The 21,689-nt window shown below is 43.5% G+C and overlaps 1 protein-coding gene across 1 annotated transcript; it reads left to right on the top strand.

Annotated features, from left to right (window-relative positions):
* CCDC77 (coiled-coil domain containing 77) lies at positions 1-21,617 on the top strand. Its single transcript, XM_080393534.1, has 11 exons — positions 1-966; positions 2,330-2,546; positions 3,832-3,974; positions 5,955-6,051; positions 7,380-7,437; positions 8,206-8,300; positions 13,760-13,908; positions 14,206-14,428; positions 15,328-15,453; positions 15,539-15,691; positions 17,439-21,617. The coding sequence occupies exons 1-11, from the start codon at positions 920-922 to the stop codon at positions 17,583-17,585; spliced, it is 1,455 nt and encodes a 484-aa protein (XP_080249660.1). The 5' UTR covers positions 1-919; the 3' UTR covers positions 17,586-21,617.
* The last annotated feature ends 72 nt before the right edge of the window (positions 21,618-21,689 follow it).

Genomic DNA, 21,689 nt, shown 5'->3' with positions numbered 1-21,689 from the left:
GTAATATGAAAAGTCCATTTCTTCAGACAAACTGCTGAGAAAAAAACTTTACTTGTTAGCATGCAGGTTTTTTCCCAGCACATTTAGTAAGTAAATTGGGAATTCATGCATAGTGTAAATTGTAAGACTACTCCTAAGCACTGCTGGATATGGGAAGATACATGGGGGAGGATGAAAAGGTTAAAAAGCAACTAGGTGACCTAAAAAATACACCTGGCTATTCAGCCAGAATTTGAACCAGAACTTTCTGGTGGCTGCTTTGCAACCCCTCTGTTTCCTGCAGTTCATTTTCGAAGGGAAGTGGGTATCTGGGCGGGTTTCTTGCCGCTGTTGATAAAACGAGTTCCCTCCACAGGCTGCATTTATTTTACCCAGAGCCCTAAGCCCTGTCATCATAAAAACAGCGACACGAAGCCAAGACCCCACACACCCGCCCCCCGCGGATGGTCGGTATGGCGAGGGGCCCCCTCCGCCGCGCACGCGCAGCGCACCGCGCCCCGCCCCCGGCGACCCAAGGGCTAACAACTCCCGGGCGCACCGGCGCGGAGCCCCTCCGCCCGTGTCGCGAGCGCTGATTGGTAGAGGCGGTCGGCGCCGCATGGAAGGCTGCCTGTGATTGGAGGAGGCGGCGGTCGGCCGGTTGCCTCGCCGTTTAAGTTGTGGCGTGGCGGTTAAGGCGGTAGTTTGGCCGTTGGGGGGTCGCCACGGCGGTGGTGCCGTGTCGTGGTGCCGGCCCCCTGCCGCGCTGCCTCGTCCCTGGGTTGTTCGCCAGGGGCCCGCGGCGAGGCTTAGCTCGTGTTTCTGCCGGGCACCCCCGTCTCCACCAGCCTCCCGGGGTACCCGGGCCCGCCGCCGCCGAGCCCCGCCTCGCAGCGCCTGTCCGTGCCCGCGGTGAGCCCGGCCGTTCCGCAGCGGCGCCATGAGCGTGACGGACCGCTCTGCCGGGCCCTGCCCCGGCTCCAGAAGGTAGCGTGGGGCCGCCTCCGGCCACCCCGCGGCGGGCCCTGCCCCGGCTCCCGCTCCCCCCCCGGCGGCCGGGCTTAACACCGCCGTGTGCCCCTCTCGCAGCGCTCTGCGGCTTTAGCCTTGGGCCTCTCCGTTTCTGCTGCTCTCTAGTCCGATAATAAAGCGTTCGCTTTGTGTCTCCGTTACCCGTTTCCTTCTCTTGCTCTTACTCATCTTTCCAAGTGTGGTGTTTAAGACGTTTCTGGGCGCAGCTGGTGGGAAGGTTCCTACACGAAGCGATCCCGGCGTGGCTGATACTTGCCCGCGGTGAGTGCCAGGGCTGGAGGAGCTTGGCAGGTGGCCGCCGCTGCCACGCGTTGCGGTTGGGATCTGAGCGGCTTCGGTGAGCTGGGCCATGAAGGTCACACCTGCCAGGCCACGCTGTGTCAGGGCTCAGGCACAGGCTCCACGCTCAGTCCTGAGCTGTGTTTTTGTTAACAGATCTTCAGTAAAGAGGCTTTTTCTCTTGAATGCTGTTAGTCATGCTACCACATAGCCTGTTTGTTAGATCAACATAAATAATGAAAATAATTATTTCCAAGATAATTTTGCAGTCTCTGTGCAGCGCTGTTGCAAATTTGGTGCTTGTTTGAGCAGGTTAAGTGTCTGAATGCAGGAAACATTGCTTAAAAGAAATATGTAATTAACATGCGTATTCTTTTATTGATTTATGTAATATCAGCGTGTTTTCCATCTAATACCTCAACCTAAGATTGAAGAACTTGGAATATTGTATTTCGCTAACAGGGGTGGACAAGCTATGTGGATAAGAACATTAAATACACCCAAAAGGAAAGCATGTAGATTCCTAAATGCACACCTTAAATTATGATGGCTGGTGCATCAGCTAACATGAATTATTGTCTTTATTCAACAGTCTTTCTTTAGAAAGCGCTTTTTTTCTGGATATCAGGTAGTGATTCTGTCACAGATATGTCTTGCTGTTTTTCTTAGAGGGGCTGCTGCTTTTTTTTGCTGCACAGCAATGGACTTTGACCCCTTTGTTCTCTCCTTTTCTCCTTCTTTTCACCTTCACCCTTCCCAAATATCTTATGAGACTTTCCTTTTATAACATTTTTCTTTCTCCCTTTTCCACCAGTGGGCCCCATATCCACAGTATAATAAGCATGCAAGCTGTTCTGTATCAAAGCTCTTGTTTCTCCTAAATGCCATGATCTCCTGTTGAACCCACAGCACAGACAAGCTAAACTGTGTTTGGAATTGAACCTGTGTTAAAATTGAAAATCTATTTCTAACTATTTTGGAAAGTGTTCTTATTTTAATGTCTGAAGCTTACATGTCATTAGAAACTGTTTCTGTCCAGGCTGGCAACCCCCCATGTCTCATCCAGATACGCTAGTTCTCAATCACCAAGTCAGGAGGACTTCACTCCTCTCCCTTCGATCAGTGAGCGCCTGGCCTTTCTCCATCCCTCCCGGGAGCTGCTGGAATACTACCGCAAGAAGATTGCTGACTTTGATGAGGAACATGAGGATCTGATAAAAAGGCTGGAGAGATACAAAGAAACGTATGATGAGCAGGTTAGGAAAAGAGGTTTTGAATGATGATGGATTATGTATCCTTACAGAAATTTAGTATTTTTCTTCAATTGAAAACTCAGCACAGATGGTCTTGAGATTTACCAGTAATGTGGTAAGAAGAAATAAGGAGATGTCAGAGTGTGATTGTAAAAATCTAGCTGTCTGTCCTCTGTCAAAGCAAACTGAAACATGCCTCCAGGATATTCTTCTATTCTAAAGTTATTACAGTTTGGTTACATCTTCACAGTGGGTTATTTGTTTCTGGATTTTTTAAAATTAAATCCTGAGTTTAGATGTTCGGTTCCCATGTTCAACTTTTTCCCCTTGATTCTCATAGTGAGAAATGAGTGCTCTTCTCTCCAAATTGAATGGGCTTTGAGGTACAGATGTAGTTTGTGTTTACTGCAATGAAATTCATAAGCTTGGCCATAGGCTATTAAGCTGTATACTACACAGCAAATAAATGTGAATTTAAAAGAAACTCCAAAATCTAAAAATCTTTGCCTTTTAAGAGGAGGAAATCTTACAGAGTATGTGTAAGATACTCAGTGCTCTGATACACCTTTCAGCATACACTTGTCTAGTAGCCCGTCATCTTTGTAATTGTGAATAACCCTTTGGGAATAGAAAGATCACTTCTGAGGTGATTGAAATGCCTCCTTAAGTACTGGCCATGCTTGAAGCAGCCTGAAAGACCTCAGAACATACATGGCCTACAAGTTATTTTCATTCAACATATGGGGAAAAGGAGCAGGCTCCAAAAATAGTGCCTTTGATGCTACGGGAATGGTTTTCTAAAAGGTTTGTTAGTTTTTCACACCAGGTAGAAAATCATTAATGAAACTTAGTAACAAGCCAGATTTCTCACAACTAAACCATACAGATATTTTAATGTTTATTCTTCAGTAATTAAAATAAGTGCTATTACAGAGGCTTTGCTAGGTTTTTGTTGATGTCAGACTCCCATACCTGTTGCCAGTCTGACTGTCAGTGCAGAAGTGCAACAACCACTGGAAAGTGGAGACCTTAGCTTAGGCCTTATTTGGCTGTTGTGTAGTGACAGTGATTCCCAGGGCTCTGAACTCCCTGTTGAAACATTTCTTTTTTTAATAATTTTTCCAATAGTGCCCTCATCTAGTCAAATTTTGTAAGAGAATAAAATAATTCACTTGAACTAGCAGTTGTTCTATACCAGTTACAGGCGCTCAGGGCACAAGCAGTTCGAAGTTTGTAAGTGTTGCGCAATGTTCTGTATCATTTCAAGTACCTCATTCTCTCTGTTTAGCACAAATTGCAATGGGAAGTACATCAGCGAGAAGAGGAGATTGCAGAGTTGCAAAAGGCTTTGAGTGATATGCAAGTCTACCTCTTCCAGGAAAGAGAACATGTCCTTCGTCTTTACTCTGAGAATGACCGGCTGAAAATCAGGTGCTGTCTTAGATGGTGGGCTGGGTCACTGGCAGTAGCAATTGCATGCATTATGTTCTAGTTCTTATCCAGATCTGGAGTCTTCAGAGAAGCAATTATGCCATGCTTCCCATGGAGAGCTCCAATGGAGTTGTACCAATCTTGGAGGTGGAATGCAGTCTGTTGGGCTGCTAAATATGTTTCCATTTATTATTCCTCCTATTCTGCTGATAGAAGGAAGAACAGAAGATGCACATAGATTCGGTTTTGAGTTGCTAGTTTGAATATGGAGGTTCTGGTTTAAGCAGAATGTGGTGCGTTGACCTTGGCTGGGTGCCAGGTGCCCACCAAGCTGCTCTGTCACTCTCCTCCTCAGCTAGACAGGGCTGGAAAAATACAATGAAAGGCTTCTGGGTCAAGATAAGGACAGGGAGATCACTTGCCAATTAGAGTCATGGGCAAAAACAGACTTTGGGAAATTAAATTATTACCAATCAAATCAGAGTAGAATAATGAGAAATAAAAACAAGTCTTAAAACACCTTGCACCCCACCTTTCCTTTTTTCCCAGGCTCAACTTCACTCCTGAATTTTCTGCCTCCTCCCCCTGAGCAGCACAGGGGTTGGGGAATGGGGGTTGCAGCAAGTTCATTACATGTCGTCTCTGATGCTACTTCCTCCTTGTTTTCTTCCCCTGCTGCAGTGTGGGGTCCCACCTGTGAGACATAATCTTCCATCAACTTCTCCAACATGGGTCATTTCCACAGGGTGCAGTCCTTCAGGAACAGACTGCTCCAATGTGGGCCCCCCATGGGTTCACAGGTCCTACCAGAAAACCTGCTCCAGTGTGGGCTCCTCTCTCCATGAGTCCACAGGTCCTGCCAGGAGCCTGCTCCAGCCTGGGCTTCCCACAGGGTCACAGCCTCCATTGGGCATCCAGCTGCTCTGCTGTGAGGTCCTCTATGGGCTGCAGGGGGGCAGCCTGCCTCACCATGATCTTCACCATGGGCTGCAGGGGGATGTCTGCTCCAGCACCTGGAGTACCCTACTCCTGCTTCACTCACCTTGTGTCTGCAGTTGTTGCTCTCACATATTCTTCTGTCTTTTCACTTCTTAAATGTTATCACAGAGATGCTACCACCATGGCTGATGGGCCCTGCCTTGGCCAGTGGCGGGTCTGTCTTGGAGCCGGCTGGCATTGGCTGTGTCAGACGCAGGGGAAACTTCTGTCATCTCACAGAAGCCACCCCTGTAGCTCCCCCCACTACCAAAACCTTGCCACGCAAACCTGATACGCAGACCTTGTACCTGACTGGCAAAACTTATTCCCTCAGCCCTAAAAACACTTAAGCTCAAATAGAAAATACAGATCAAAGTGAATAGTTTTCCCTGGCTCTGAGATAGTGTTGACAGCCACTCCTTTTTATTGCTATTTAGTTGATGAACTGGAATATAACCTGCTGTACCAGACTAGGTGCCATTGACAAAGGAGTTTCCAACCTCTTTCAGAACATTCTGGATGATAATACCAAGTTTTCTGTTAAAGTTTTAAGAACTTAAGTCAAAATGTGTGTTGGTGTGTTCTTGCATTTCTCAAGAGTGTGATGAAGTATCTGATACAGTCCTCAATGTAGTTTGCTTTAAAAACAACGGATGCTTATAATCTGTTCAATGAAATAGCTGAAAGGATTTTGGGTAGTTTGTAACTCTGGAATGCAAATTCTTTACCACATGTGCTATTGCTGTATCAGCTGGTGTAGTGTCGTGATATTTGAGAAGAGGAATGCTCCCTAATGCCAGCAGAAGTGGTGGTGGTGGTGTTATATCATGGTGTTCTATCAGTAATGTCTTGGGGAGTTTGTTTTTAAAGCAGTATTCTCGAGACTGCAACAGTTTGGAAAACTTGTAAGCATTAACGAGTAAATTAACGAGAAGGACTGTGTCACAATGTCTTGATGTAGTTAAAAATAGCAACGTGCTGTCCACTTTCTTTGAATTCCAGGGAGTTGGAGGATAGAAAAAAAATTCAGCATCTCCTGGCTTTAGCGGGAACAGACAAAGGAGAAGTTACGTATTTTCACAAGGAGCCTCCACATAAGGCAAGTTCCATTTTTCTGTAGAAGTCTGCTTTTGATTGTAATATGAAGATCTGTACCCCAGAGCTGACCACAGACCAAATCTGTCCTGCAAGTCAAAAATTTCTAAATGAGCTGAAAGCAGGAGGGATCTGTAGCAACATCAGGTTTTAGTATAGCTGCTGACAGGTAAGTAGGAACAAGCACACTGGAAGTAGGTCTTCTTAGCAGCTGTCACCTTGTATCTTCAAAACATACTTCCAGATCAGCCTCCTAAATGTCAAGTAGGAGGAATCTAAAGCCATCTGACAAATGGTTGTTGAGAAGTTGGAGAGAACACTGCAAAGAGAAAAAGAAAAAAAGGAAGTGCAGAAAATGCCCAGGTACAGTGTTTGAAGATCAGCTATCTCAGAGTGCCTACCTGTTAGTAAAGAATAAAGCAGCGCTGAGGTTGCTGCAGCTGAGTTTTCTGGCCAGAAGGCTGCTGAAGAGCCATCTCCTCTAGGCAATATTGTATCACATACAGTGAATAATGTTGAATTGATTACATGGCATTGCATGTGAAGTGCAGTGTAGTTGAACCTACTTAAGTCACGAATCATGAATGATTTGAACTTACAGAGACTATGATGGAATATAGGATTTATCTTAGAATAAGGTGCAGAAAAAGGCTGAAATATGCTATATTGTTTGTAGTTGCTCTGCAGTTAAAAAGCTGCTCAAGCAGTTAAAATCTTGCAGAAGCTTTAAAATTCCCTGATATAGGGTAGCTCTAAAATTAAGTCTATTATATAGCATCAACCTCAAGATAAGCATTTGGGTTATAACCTGCTCCCTCATGGCTTTCTGGTTTTAAGTGGGTTTCAGTTCAACAGTTGAGTTGTTTCAATAATTTTATTGATTAGCTTTTATCCCAGGCTTGTTCAGTAGCTTGAGTGAATGTGCTGATGAATGAAGCTTCATGTTTCTCTGTCTTGCTAAGGCAAGGAGGAATATGAAAGAAGGAAATAACATCATCTTCATCATCACCTTCCTCTTCTCCTCTCTGTCCCCAAAATGCTGCTTTTCCTGCTGAGGGTGCTGATTTTCATCCTAATGAAGCCAGCAAAGGCAGGATTACTTTCCAGTTGTTTCGGTGAAAAAAAAAATAGAGGCAGCAATGGCAAAACTCAGCCATGATAAAGGAAACTTTTCAACACAGACACTTGTGAATGTCTTCCTTGTCTTGTGGTAGAAGTAAGGTAATGCTGTTCTTTTGGCTATCTCATTTTACTTTTTAAGATTTGTTCCTGACCATTGCAACTTTGGAGAATTCAGATGTTCAGCGCAGATACCTAATTTTGTTTCTACAGGTTACTGTTCTGCAAAGGCCAGCTAAATCCAGAGAGTCACATGATGCTTCTAGAACAGGTACCACACCAAGCTGATTAACAGCAGCTCAGCTATTGCTGCTTGTTTCTCTGTGTTTGGTATACCAAAATAATTCCTTACTGTGAATGCTTTGACATACCTCCATTAAGTTCCCTGAATGTATCCATGTGTACATACATAGACATGCACTACTCCTGGATTCCTTTCAAAATCTTCCTTTCAAAATCCTTTCAAAAAAACCTTCAACTGGCTCTCATGTCCATTCAGGTAAGGAAGGGGTTGGTATGACCATAGAATGGCTGTTCTGGAACTATGCAGGTACCAAATGGACTGGCATCCTTAGCCACAGCCATTCCAAGGTGAGGTTCAGCCTGCCTTTATTGCAGACAGTAGTGTGGGTCTGTATGCCTACTTAATGATTTTCTCTTTTGAAAGAACTGTCTCTTCCAAATTGACTGAAATTAGCTAACAAGCTCAAAACTCATTCAACGCTTGAAGCTTGTGCAGCTGTGTCATCTACCTATTCTTCATTTATCTAACAAAATTTGTTTGCTTTCTGTATATGCTAAGAAAAGTAGTAGGTTGTCTAAATGTAGTGGTGTGATAGCATGGGATAAAGGCATGCGATCACTATATGTTCTGAAACTCTTCTTCCAGCTAGCCCTCCTAGAAGTCCTTGTCACTGTAGCAGTGGCAAGCTTTTTCCTGTTCTTGTAAGCCTGCCAGAACATACAGTATTTCATATTTGGAAAGATACTGCAGGTAGATTGCAAAAACCCTTCTACTTCTGTTAAATTTCTGCAATAGGTGTCAAGAGGAGCACTTCAAAACCAGCAGCAAAAGGAGAGAAACCAGCAAGTCCTGAGAGGTATCGGAGAGATAATCAAACACTTCTGCTTCAGGTAAAAACAATTGTTAACAAATGGACAAAATTCCTGGCTGTCCAGGAAATTACGATAGACAACTATGCTGTCTGCTTAGATAAGATGCAGACATACTGATTTTATCAGTCGCCACATCTTACTATGGATTCCCACTTTCTGTCAGTAGGCTTAGATTTAAGAACTTGGATCTGATTCTGGAAGCTTTACATAAGCATATGTTCCAGTAATGTCAACTGGAATGTGTCACCCTTAACATCGATCACACATTGTCTGTTTGTTTCCCATAATTTGATTGTGGCTATGAATTTAGATTAAGCCCACAGAAGATCTGCAGGGTTGGGTATTTTGTGGAAGTCTTTTTTGTGGAAGTCAGACACATTGTCAAAAGCAATGTGTCTGAGATGAAATAAGGCAGCTCTGGTAAGAAGCAGTAGTACAATGAGATGTTCTCTTTACTAGACTTCAGTGTAAGATAAGGGTGTAGGTGGCATGACAGAATGAAAGATAAAATGTACAGAATATGAACTGGGGAAGATACCAGCAGGTGTATGTAAAACATGAGGAAGAATGAGTGAAGAAAAGCAAATTAAAGAACACACTTAGGCAACAGATAGATGTGTTTTGGTTTGTTGGGGTGTTTTGGGTTTTTTTCCTTCAAGGGCAGTGGTGACTGACGTAGTGGCCAGTTAGCTGTCTAACAACATTTTTTCTGGAGCAAAAGTGTCATACAAAATTGTCATAAAAATAAGCAATCTAAATACGTGCCAAATTTTTTCAGATAGTTTCTTACACACAGGCCGGATGCGCATTTTTCAATTACTTGTTCCAGTCTGTCTCACTGACTCTGTGCCCTAGATCAAGATTGTTTGCATCCCTCTCCTTCACTCATTATCTAGCTTACATTTAGTAATTGATTCCAATTGAGTAATGTCTTTTGTTCAAGATTGGTGGACTAGCTGCCTTCCTAGAATTTAGGTATTTTTATATCACCATTTCACTGGAAGGTGGTGGTATAGGGACAAAACCATCTCTGCATATTGCACCGGATATGTCATATTCTGTGTGGAATTTAAATCTTTCCAATATCTTCAATCTATTGTTGGTGCTTTTAGTATGCCTGTCTTGCCTGTAGTGTGTTTTTTCTTATTAAAATATTTTAGTTATTTGAAATATTTATCATTAAAACAAAAATTAAAATTTGAGAAATTAGAGCTCTCTAAGAGCTGCATTCCACTGGGTGAGTGTAGAGACTTGAGTACACGTAACCCTGCGATCGGGCACAGTTCTGTGACCATCTGCACAGGTCAAGGACACTCATCCTACCTGCCCCCCAAGGCGGAATGGTGGGCACCCATCTGAGAGCAAAGGCTGCAGCTCTGGCTGGGGGCTTGGCACCATCTGCCCCAGTGGTGGCCGATGCCTCCACCCAGACGGAGCTGCTGAAGGGAGAGGCCGCAGTGCAGACCTCAGGCTGTGGGAAGTGCCAAGACTTTCGGGCAGGGACAGGCGGCAGACCTGCCTGCAGAAGGTGTGCCCAGGTGGAGGACCTCCTGCAGCAGGTGGCTGAGGCAGTGAGAGGACTGCATAACATCAGGGAGACTGAGAAGGAATTAGTTCGTTCCAAGCACAGTCTGCAGTGGACTCACAGCCCATGGCCAAACAGCTAAAATCTTGCCCAATGGCGCACACAGAAGGGAGGAGGGCCAGTAATGCAGAAGAATGGACCTGCAAGAGGAAGAGACTTCCCCCAAAGCCTGAGGCGGACTTGCAGAACTGCTGTGCCACTCTGCAGACTGAAGAGGAAAGACCCATCACATCAGAAGAGACACTGAAGCTGAGTAAGGCAGCCTGATCTGCTCCCTGTGTAACAACCAGCACGACTAAGAAAAGGTGATGGGTGACAGTAGTAGGCGACTTCTGAGAGGTACAGAGGCACCCCTTTGCCAACCTGACGTGCTCTCTGGAGAGGTGTGCTGCTTACCGGGAGCTCATATCAGGGGTGTCACCAAGAGGCTCCCAATCCTCGTACAGTAAGTACACTGACTGTTACCTACTGGTGGTGTTTTCATGTGGGCACCAGTGATACAGCCAAGAGCAGTCTGAGGCGTATCAAGAAGGATTACAGAACCCTGGGAGCAGTAGTAAGGGACTCTGGAGTGCAGGTGTATTTTCCATCAGTCCTCCCAGTTAAAGGAAGGGGGATTGAAAGGTCTGGTCAAATCTGGCAAATCAAGAAATAGTTACAGGGCTGGTACCGCAGCCAGGGGTTCGGCTACTTAGACCATGGGAGTCACTTTGAGAAACCTGGTCTACCAGGGCCTGATGGGGTCTGTCTGTTAGAAAAGGGGAGGAGCATCTTTGGTCATGGGCTTGCCAAGCTGGTGAAGAGGGCTTTAAATGAATTGCCAGGGGAAGGGTACCTCAGTCCATCCACTCCTACCAGTCTGATGCCAGTGCCAGCAAGAGCTGCCCAGAGCCTGGAGAGGGATCGCAGGTCAGCAGGAGAGCACTTGAAGAGCAGGACAGAGAAGTTCCAGCTACTCTAGCCAGTCAGTCAGGTTCACTGGGGGCCCAACTTAAATTCCTTTATGCAAATGCATAAAGGCATGAGGAATAAACAAAAGGAGCTTTGTGCGCACACCTGCAGGGCTTTGATCTTGCTGGCATCGTGGAGATGCGGTGGGATGGCTGCAATGGCTGGAGTGTTGGAATGGAATGATACGGGCTCTTGAGAAAGGACAGGCAGGGGAGATGAGGAGGGAGTGTCATCCTCTATGTCAGTGACCAGCTGGAGTGCATGGGGCCCTGCCTGGGGATGGATGAGGAGCTGACAGCTTATGGGTCAGGATTAAAGGGAAGGCAGGGACAGATGACATTATAGTGGGGTCTTCTACAGGCCAGCAATCAGGAAGACCGAGCAGGTGAGACCCTTGATAAGCAGATGGGAGCAGCCTCAAGGTCACAGGCCCTGGTCCTCATGGGAGACTTCAACCACCCTGATATCTGCTGGAGGGGCACACAGCAGGGCATAAGCAATCCAGGAGACTCCTGGAATGCATTCACGACTTCCTTCTCCAAGTGATAGAGGAGCCAATGAGGAGAGGTGCTGTGCTGGATGTTCTCACCAACAAGGAGGGGCTGGTGGAGAATGTGATGCTCAAGGGCAGCCTTGGCTGCAGTGACTAAGAAATGCTGAAGTTTAAGATCCTTAGGGCAGTGAGAAGGGCACACAGCAAGGTCACTGCCCTGGCCTTCAGGAGAGCTGACTTTGGCTTCTTGAGGGATCTGCTTGGTAGAGTACCATGGGATAAAGTCATGGAGGGAAGAGGGGCCCAAGAACGCTGGTTAATATTCAAGTATCACCTTCTCCAAGCTCAGGAGTGATGTGTCCCAACAAAGAGGAATTCAGGCAAAAGTGCCAGGAGGCATGCATGGAGCTCCTGGATGAAAATACAAAAAAGAAGCCTGCAGAGGGTGGAGGCCGGGACAGGTAGCCTGGGAGGAATACAGAGAAATTGTCTGAGCAGCCAGGGAGCAGGTAAGGAGAGCTAAAGCCCTGATAGAATTAAATCTGGCCAGGGACATCAAGGGCAACAAGAAAAGCTTCTATAGGTACATCAGTGATAAAAGGAAAGCTAGGGAAAATGGTGGCCCTTTCTGGAAGGAAACAGGAGACCTGGTTACCTGGGATATTCAGAAGGCTGGGGCACTCAGTGTTTTTGTCTTGGTGTTTACTGACAGGTGCTGCAGTCACATTGTCCAAATTGCAGAAAGCAAAGGCAGGGACTGGGAGAATGAAAAACTGCTCACTGTAGGAGGAGATCAGGTTTGAGAACATCGAAGGAACCTGAAGGTGCACAAGTCCATGGGGCCTGAAGAAATGTGTCTGTGGGGCCCTAAGGGAACTGGTGGATGATGTGGCTAAGCCACTATCCATCGTATTCGAGAAGTTGTGGCAGTCCGGTGAAGTTCCTGCTGACTGGAAAAGGGGAAGCATAACCCCCATTTTTAAAAAGGGAAATAAGGAAGACCCAGGGAACTACAGGCCAGTCAGTCTCACCTCTGTGCCCAGCAAGATAATGGACCAGATTCTCCTGGAAACTGTGAGAAGGCACATGGAAAATAAGGAGGTGATTGGTAACAGCCAGCTTGGCTTCACTAAGGGCAAATTGTGCCTGACAAATTTGGTGGCCTTCTACAATGGGATTACAGCATTGGTGGATAAGGGAAGAGCGACTGACATCATCTACCTGGACTTGTGCAAAGCATTTGACACTGTCCCATGTGACTTTATTTCTAAACTGGAGAGACATGGATTTGATGGATGGACCACTCAGTGGATAAGGAATTGGCTGGGTGGTCACAAGAGTTGTGGTCAATGGCTCAACATCCAAGTGGAGACCAGCGATGAGTGATGTTCCTGAGGGGTTGGTATTGGGACTGGTGTTGTTTAACATCTTTGTCAGCGACATGGACAGTGGGATTGAGTGCACCCTCAGCAAGTTTGCTGACAACACACTGGAGAGAAGAGGTGCCATCCAGAGGGACCTTGACAGGCTTGAGCGGTGGGCCTGTGTGAACCTCATGAAGTTCAGCAAGGCCAAGTGTAAGGTTCTGCACATGCAGAATCCCAAGCACAAATACAGGCTGCGTGGAGAATGGATTGAGAGCAGCCCTGAGGAGAAAGACTTGGGGTGTATTAGTTGATGAGAAGCTCGGTATAACCCAGCGATGTGCACTTGGAGCCCAGAAGCCAACCATTTCTTGGGCTGCGTCAAAAGAAGCATGACCAGCAGGTCAAGGGAGGTGATTCTCCCCTGCTGCTCTGCTCTGGTGAGACCCCACCTGGAGCACTGTGTTCAGCTCTGGGGCCTTCAACATAGGAAGGATGTGGACCTGTTGGAGCAAGTGCAGAGGAGGGCCACAAAAATGATCAGAGGGCTGGAGCACCTCTCCTGAGAAGACAGACTGAAAGAGTTGGAGTAGTTCCACCTGGAGAAGAGAAGGCTCTGGGGAGACCTTATAGCAGCTTTCCAGTACCTAAAGGGGGCCAAGAAGAAAGCTGGGGAGGGACGTTTTACAAGGGCATGTAGTGATGGGACAAGAGAATAATGGCTTTAAGCTGAAAGAGTGTAGATTTAATTAGCTATAAGGAAGAAAGTCTTTACTGTGAGAGCAGTGAGCCACTGAAACAGGTTGCCCAGAGAAGCTGTGGATGCCCCATCCCTGGAAGTGCTCAAGGCCAGGCTGGATGGGGCTTTGAGCAACCTGGTCTAGTGGAAGGTGTCTCTGCCCATGGCAGGAAGGCTGGAACTAGATGATCTTTATGGTCCCTTTGAACTCAAACCATTCCATGATTCTATACTTCTGTGATTATAGAGACTTTGATCTGAATCTTAGAATTTAAGAGACTTGCAAGGATAGGAGCAGAGCTGCTGTGAGGTCTTATTCAGTAATGTCTTTGTTTGCTTTTTCAGGTGGAAGCCCTGCAAGCTCAGATAGAAGAACAGACACAATTATCCAAGGAACAGGTTGAGGCACTACTAGAGGACAGGCGGATTCACATGGAGGAAGCCCAGGTCCAGCATCAGAGGGACCAGGAAAAGATCAAAACTATAACAGATAAGTGAGTGTGAGAGAAGGACCATGATGTAGTCATGAGATGGGAAGACAGGGGAATAATATGCAGCTGTCTGTCTGGTAGTGTGTACGGAAGAAAATTAATGGATTAATCTACATATTAAAAGTTCTATTTCACATTGGAAGAATATCACTTATTTCATTAGATGAGAGGAGCTAAACTTTTTAGGAAAGCACCTATCTTTATCTTCCATGCTTCTTCCAACTTGCAGTGGTGACTGAAGAAATTAAGGTAAAAACTAGGAAAGAAGTTAATTAACTCCACTGGGATCCCTTTTTACAGACTCCATAAGACCCAAAATCTCTTATATGAGAGTACCCGTGACTTTCTCCAGCTCAAGTTTGATGCACGAGCCAATGAGAAAGCATGGATGGCAGAGAAGGACGGTCTGTTGAGGAAACTTGACAAAGATCTGGAGCCAGGAAGGGAAAAGAAGCAGAGAGATACCAAGAAGATGCTTCGAGCAGATGATGGAGCTTGGAAACGCCACAGCAGAGAAATAAAGGTAATTTTTTTGTCATAAATAGAGGCTCTTTACAGTTTTTGTCTAGAAAATTGCAAGCATCTTCATTTTGCCAGGATAGGCAGTAGCTAGTACCTGTTTCATAGCTGTACTGGCTCACCATGTTATGTTGGGTTTGGCACTAGTGTAGAAAAAAACCCTCCTGCCTCAAAATCAACATTGCTTTCAAGTTTCAGATAAAATGTGTAGTTAGGATTTATGGTAGCACTTCACTGTCAAGTTTCTTTTATGCCTAAAATAAACCCCTACTTCTGCAAGGCACGTGATGTGTGGGCCAACAGTTCTTAACCTGCTTCTTGCACATGACTTTCTTTGAGTGTAAATGCTCTCAGCTCATCGACTTAGAATGGTGTCTGTATCTTCCTTGCTGCTGTCAGGCGAAAGTAAGTCCTTTCAATTGGTGTCCCCCCAGCTCTTCGATAGTATTAAGATTTTTATTCCGCTTCTAGCATACTTTCGGTGAGAATTTGGGAGATCTTAAGTGGGTAAACAGGCAATAAGGAATTGGACAGTAAACAAGCAATAGGGAATTGGTTTTGTCTACCACTGAATGCAGATGCTTCTGAAAAGCAGTATTGGGCAAGCAGCTGTGAAAAGAAAAATCACAGCAGTAGCTGAATATTATTTTTAAGGGGAAGAGCTGAGAATTCTTTAACTGATGATGAGCAGTCATACAGAACTGACAACCTAAGTAAAATGTTTTAGTAATGGAAGTCGTGTTGGAATATTGTCCTTACTAATTTCATTAGCTGTAGCTCCAGTTGTTATTTTTTACTTGCCTGTTATATTGTCAGTCTTATCACACTTCCTTTTCCAGAGCAGGGGAAATTTTCGGAGCACTGGCTTTTGAGTTGATTCTTTCTGTTCCTCCTATGTCCTAGTCACTACAAGAACAGCTAATACAGGAACAGCGCCTATCAAACATGTATAGAGAGCAGTGTATAACCCTGGAAGGTGAGCTGGCTAGGATTCGTGAGGAGGGAGATGTTGGCAGAGAACTCTTCAAGGTAATTAATCTGTAATCATCTGGTAGCAATGTGATGGTCTTGCAGCCTTTGTTTTGTATACCCTATTGAGTTTTCATCTCCGTAGGAACGCTCAGAAAAGATGGGGAAGCGCCTGAAGCTGATGATGCAGCGATATGAGGCCTTGGAAAAACGTCGTCGTATGGAAGTGGAAGGCTACATGAATGACATTAAACAGCTTCGGCAGAAGCTGAAAGATGTAGAGAACCAGCTTTTTAAGGTAAGAGTCAAGCATTTCCAAGGCAGACTATTATGGGCTTACCCTACAGAGGTGTATTCTCAGTATTTAAATGCAATCTTTCCCTAAAGTTAAGGAAAGAATTTATTTGCTAAATGCTCCTTTAGATACTAATATTTGACAAAAAGTGCCCTCTTACATACTTTATGAAGCCAAAGATTTGTCTTTGTTAATCAGTCAGGCATCAAGCTTGCCAGGAACTGTCCTGTATATATTAGCTGTGTATTTTTGTTGCAACTAAGTTCATAGCTGATACTGTAGCTCACTTAGCTGTGTCAAAATTGCAAGGCAGTAGTTAGTTTCAGAAGTATATCCAGCAAAGTAAATGATGGTTCGTTTTCTTTCTAGGGGTCATAGTGTTTGGCTTTGTTCCAATAAGAGGTAGATCATTGACTTGAGTATTGTGAATATTCTGTTTATTCTTTCATTAATCTCTCATTTGTACCTCGGCAAAAATCACTGCAGAAAAACTGGCTGGAAGTTGAAGCCGTGTACTCTGGGGTAGCTTCCAGCTGTGTAAATGAGAATCAGAAACAGAAGAGAAGCCACAGCCTTGATGTCACTTGCATTTAGGATGAGATACTTATATCTTAGGCATAGCTTTTGTCCAACTGACTCTCTCTCAGTAGTCTGGCAGTACCACCAATTCACATGTTTTCTGTACTTTTGGCACACAGTTTACTTGGAGTAACGCATTTGTCTTCACTAAAGGCTTCTCTTTGTTTTGTTTTTGGGTTTTGGCTGTGGGTTTTGAAACTTCATTCTTCAAGTACTAATCATCATATTTGAATGGGGGGAAAATTGCCTATGATACCTTTACCACTACAGGCCTGTATATTTTGTATCTGTGAGTGTGCTCTTAATTGTACTCTGAATTTCTTTATGCTTTTAACCACAAGAGGGCAGAGGAAGAAAACACTTGCTAGAAGTCTCCGGAGTGATCTTTCAATCCTCATCATTTGAAGTGAAAATGACTACACATGACTAGGTTTTCTGATTTGCATATTAAAATCTTTGAACAAGAACTACATGATGACAATGAGACACTCTAAAGAATCGAGAGAAAAGAGGGCTTTGAGAGCAGCTTCCAAGGCTGTGCTGCTCTGCCATTGACTGGGCTGGCATGCTATCCAGTTCCAGGGTGACAGGAGATGGCAGCCCTGGCTAGCTTGCCATCAGGAATTGTGATTACTGCAGCAGCCTTTGTTCAGTTCGATATGGGCCATATGGCATGGCCTGAGACTACACGTTGCACTTGAACTGCTTTTGAATCATTTGCAGTTCAGAAGGCAGCAGGTTGGCCACAGCAGTTGGACCACCTCTACCTCTAGTAGCAAAAGATGACAATATGTCATCATCGGAGGTGAGGTATTTGGAAGCAGGTAAAAGTTAGTTGATAAGTATTTTAACTTGCCTTTTTTTGTTGTGGGTCTCTAAATAATACAAGACTTAGAAAGGAGTCAACAGGTTATGGGTAAACTTGATTATATTGTGTCCAGATTTCTTCCTTGCCAGTAATATAACACCGTAATGTATGCAAGCTTTGTTCTTGATTTTTGGTTCTGGAGTACCTTTCTATTGGTGATATGTATTAGCTTAAGCATCCTCTTTGCTAGCTACAAAGGGGTCTCCTTTAGAGTTCTCTCCCTCATATCCTCATCATAATACTCTCTAAATCGTATTCTGTACAGCTTTGTTTTTCTTCATCTGTATTTCTTTTCCTTTTTAGGTGACTCTGAATATTGGACCAGACCAGGATCTTGCAATTCTACATGAGGTCTGCCAAGGAAACAGACTAACCCATAAAATTCAAGGAGAACTAAAAAACTTAAAAGCAAAAATATATGGCTTAGAGAATGAACTACGGGTCTGCTGAAGCTGGCGTATTAGCTGGTATTCTAGTTTTAGGAATGATACATTGCTAGGCTTGAATAGTCATGTGCAAGAACAGGTCCTGCCTGTTTCTTGGCATCCAGTGACAAAAGGCTTGAGGAAATCTGCAGTTAATGTCACAGCATTGTACATGAGCTGATCCTAATGTGCCAGATTATATTGCTGTTTCAGCTGGAAGATGGCATCTGATAAGACCAGCATAAACAGTACATGATGACCAATATATCAGGAATATGCTTATGACTTCATCTTACCTTCAAATGTGTGGTAGGGGTCAGGGTATACTGCCCTTCACCTTTATTTGGAGCGTACTATAAACCACATATATGGTTGTAATGAAACTAATCACAGAAGGATCTAGTTCAAGATCTGAATTGCTTGACTGACCTTTTCCTATGTGAGAAGCAGCTTTTAAAATGGTTTTAATGATTGCTATTTTAGTGCTTAGGCACTTCAGGATGTAACTGGAAATTTTCTTTGAAAAAGATTGCATATAGAAAGTATAGACTAAAGTGTTATTACTTCTGATTCTCCCCTTGACAGTATAATTATTTTTAAATGGCTACCATTTACTTGGTTCTAACCTAATTGGGACAAACCTGGCAGATCTAATACAGTGGGAACAGATAACCTGTTCTAGAACTCATCTGTGAGAACCAGCAACATCTACACTTGTTTTGAATGTTTACGGGGGAGAGAAATACCACACTATCTAGTGTCATCTTCTTGTCCCCTTTCTCCCAGTTTATCTTAACACACAGAGTAAGCCCATAATAAAAGCTATCTAGCATCTTCCTTAACCACCATATTCTCTATCTTTGTAGCTTTAAACAATGTCATGGTTATGTTCCAACAAACCATGGTCAACTTTTGCTACAGCAGTTGTTGCTACTGAACTGTAACTAAAATAGGGGTGGAAGAGCAGGTGCCTAGTGGCTCTGTGAGAAATACAACTCTGGCTATATGGTGATTATCTTCATACCAGATATCAGGACATGACAATTCTAGGAAACAGATGAAATCATAAAAAAGGTTACAACATGGCTTCACCCCAGTTTGTGATTGCAGGTATTTGTGCTTTTAATGTAGCATCAGCAAATCATGTCCACCTTGTAGACTGAGAGCAGATCTGTGTTGGGAAAGGGATTTCAGTGCCTCTGTTTCCTACTGTACTTTTCCTACCTTGTTAGACATGACAAAAGTGGAATAATACTTTTCTGAAGTGTACACCTAGAGGCTTCCAGCACTTCCTTTCCTGTTGAAAAGAACTTAGTGCGTGAAAGCAGGCAGTTTCTTTTGGACGTGGTAGTGGCCATGGAGTTCCTCGTTCAGAGTTTGGGAGGGGGAGATAGGCAAACGACAGTTTTGTGCTGTCAAGGTTTGGTGAAAGAATTGGCTTTATTCCACTAGCTAAAGCAATGCAGGAGAAGAAATTCCCTTAAGAAGTCCATGCCCACTTCAGTTATGTATCCTTTTTGTGACAAGCTTGCTGTCCTTTATGGTCCTGTACTGTGGCTTTTATTTTATTTGTATTCTTGAGGTCAAATTCATCACAAACAGGCTTTAGTGGGGGTGGCTGACAGTCTGTACCTAGACACTCAACTACTACTACAGCTTACAAGAGGCTATTTTAAAGTACGTTGCACTGATTAGTTTAGCTGAAAATGCTGAACTGCTCAGAAACTGATGAACAACTTTGGTGCTGATGCTACATGGACAGTTGAGGAAGGTTATTAAATAATACTATCCTTCATTTAGTCTCACTCTTTCTTAGTTGACTAGTACTTTCTCAGGTAAGTCTAGCTAATTAAAGTGAGTTTGTATTTGAAATAACATGCTGCTGGTTTGAAGATGAGATATCAAAGTTATCACAGGTCCTGGGAGACTACTTCTGAAAATTGCTACATAATGAGGTAATAGCCACTTATTCAGTGGGATCCATCTACTTAAATTCAGCTGATGGGAAGCTAGCAAAAAGATCTCTTGAACCTATATCAATAAATGGGTTTCTGTTTATTTTCAACTTTTCTGAGCTAAAGAATTGCCTATGAAAATTACACTTTCCTCACCTGAAAGCCATGAAGCATGTCTGGATAAAGCCTATAGGCTTTGATAATCAGGTTTGTAAGATTGGGAGGAAGTATTGGGGGAAGAAGGATGTAAAATGTTGAATTTCCTGTCTTCCTTACCAGTGTTCTTTATTACATGAAAGACTGAACACAATAAAATGACAGCATTCCTAATTTATCTGCTGGTGTGTCAAAATCAAAGTGCACCTTGAAATTTATTCTTGATTTGTCACTAGGCTATGAACACTTCCTATTCAAGGGAGTAGTGGTGGAGAAATGATGGTAATACTGATCTGAAAATCCATTTTCTTTGGAAGCTTGAATATTTGTCCAAGGGCAAGAAATGCCAAGTATTGTACATGTTCTTTCTGTGTGATATCATGTGATCATGTGAAATGTTGCTTTATGTTGCCAAATAAAATGTGGACCTTCAAGCCAAGAAGTGCTTTAGAAAGCCAAGTGCTTTCTACCACTGACAACTACCCTTTAAGATGTCAGTAAAGAATTATTGGCATTTCCAAAAGGGTTTCCTGGGAAAGGTTCCAAGACCTATATTGGTCAATTTTCTTCCACAGTTTTTGTGGAGAAAACAAGAAATGGCATTTACTCCAGACTGACTAGCTTTTTTTGCTAATTTAAGTTAGTAGTGTGTGATCTGTATCATTTCAATACAACTAAATGCCAGGTTATGTATGTAGGAGCACAGAATTTGCAAGATCTCCAGGGTGACTAATTCTAGGAATACAGAGACTGTCCTACAGAGGATTAAAGGTTAGAACTGGACAAATGTTCTTATTGTGAGCCAAGGTACTAACGTGTTTCTTGTGTAAACAGGAGAAAAATGAGCAGTAGAATAAACTTTATTGTTGTGTAGCCTTATTTAGGTAAGGAAGGGAGTGCATGCATTTCAGAAGGGATGTTGAAATACTGGGTAAGGCATGGAACCACAGCAGAAAAGGTTGTGCAAGCACTCGTATTGTAATACATTAAGAAGACTGATTAATATACATGTATTTTGAAGATGAAAAACTACCGAAGGTCTTCTATCCCAGCAAAGTCTTAGCAAGAACCAGTAGCCTGAACCTGAAGTTGATAAAAAAAGGACACATTTTTAACAGGAAGATTGTGCCTTTTTTCCTCATTATAACAAATTATTTGTGGGGTAACAAATTTTCCATCTCTACCTTCAAATCAAAAAATGATTGCACCTCTTGAGAAGGTGGCTTGTTTTAATAAGTTACTGAGTTTGACACGTTAGAAATTAATGAAATATAATGACATGAGTGAACAGGAAATCATTTAATAGTTCCTTCTGGCTTTAAACCTATGATTTAATTAGATGCAATATTTGTAGGGGTTTTTCAGCACTCGTGCAGTTGCCTTAATTATAGGAATGTATGCTATGTCAGCTCACCCTACACAGCAAGGTTACACAAGGTAAGAAACCCAAGAAAAAACAAAAAAAATCCCTCGTGATCTTCCTATACCACAACTTGCAGTAATTCCCAAATTGATAAGACGCTGTGACTCCACTTAGAAAGGTGGAATAACGGTAGCCACAGTTCTGATAGCTGTCAGAATAAAAGTGAATAATAGTATATTTTATACTTGTATGCAATAGCTTATGTAAGTCGTATCAATTCAGAAACACACACATTTTACCAGTATGGATGGACTCTGTGGGCAGCCTAATAATATTCTGGAATTGTAATGTCTGGGTGTGTAGGCCAAGAAGTAATTATCTGTTAATCAGATACTTTTTTGAGACTAGCTGGGAGCAACATTCCTGTGTATACTTTGTTCTGGAAGATCAGTTCATATTTATGAAAAGCAATGTCATTTAGATTTTTAATTACAGTGCTCAAACATCTTTAATACTACTACACCATGAATGTATTTGTGCCTCCTCAGTCAAAATCCTAATAAAGATGTCTCATTTGTCCCCATGCAAAGTGGCATCAAAGGTCATTTGTATCTAAGGAACTTAGGAGCTTTCTTCCTAATTTATCCACAATGTT

The sequence above is a fragment of the Falco punctatus genome (genome assembly GCF_963210335.1).
Source record: "Falco punctatus genome assembly, chromosome: 6".
Classification (NCBI taxonomy): domain Eukaryota; kingdom Metazoa; phylum Chordata; class Aves; order Falconiformes; family Falconidae; genus Falco; species Falco punctatus.
This window is presented reverse-complemented; position numbering and strand designations above follow the sequence as displayed.

Excerpts from the sequence above, each read along its gene's own strand:
- CCDC77 (XM_080393534.1), top strand. The coding sequence starts at position 920 with ATGAGCGTGACGGACCGCTCTGCCGGGCCCTGCCCCGGCTCCAGAAG. Across the intron at positions 2,547-3,831 it reads AAGAAACGTATGATGAGCAG|CACAAATTGCAATGGGAAGT; the intron begins GTTAGGAAAAGA and ends CTCTCTGTTTAG. Across the intron at positions 15,454-15,538 it reads TTGGCAGAGAACTCTTCAAG|GAACGCTCAGAAAAGATGGG; the intron begins GTAATTAATCTG and ends TCATCTCCGTAG.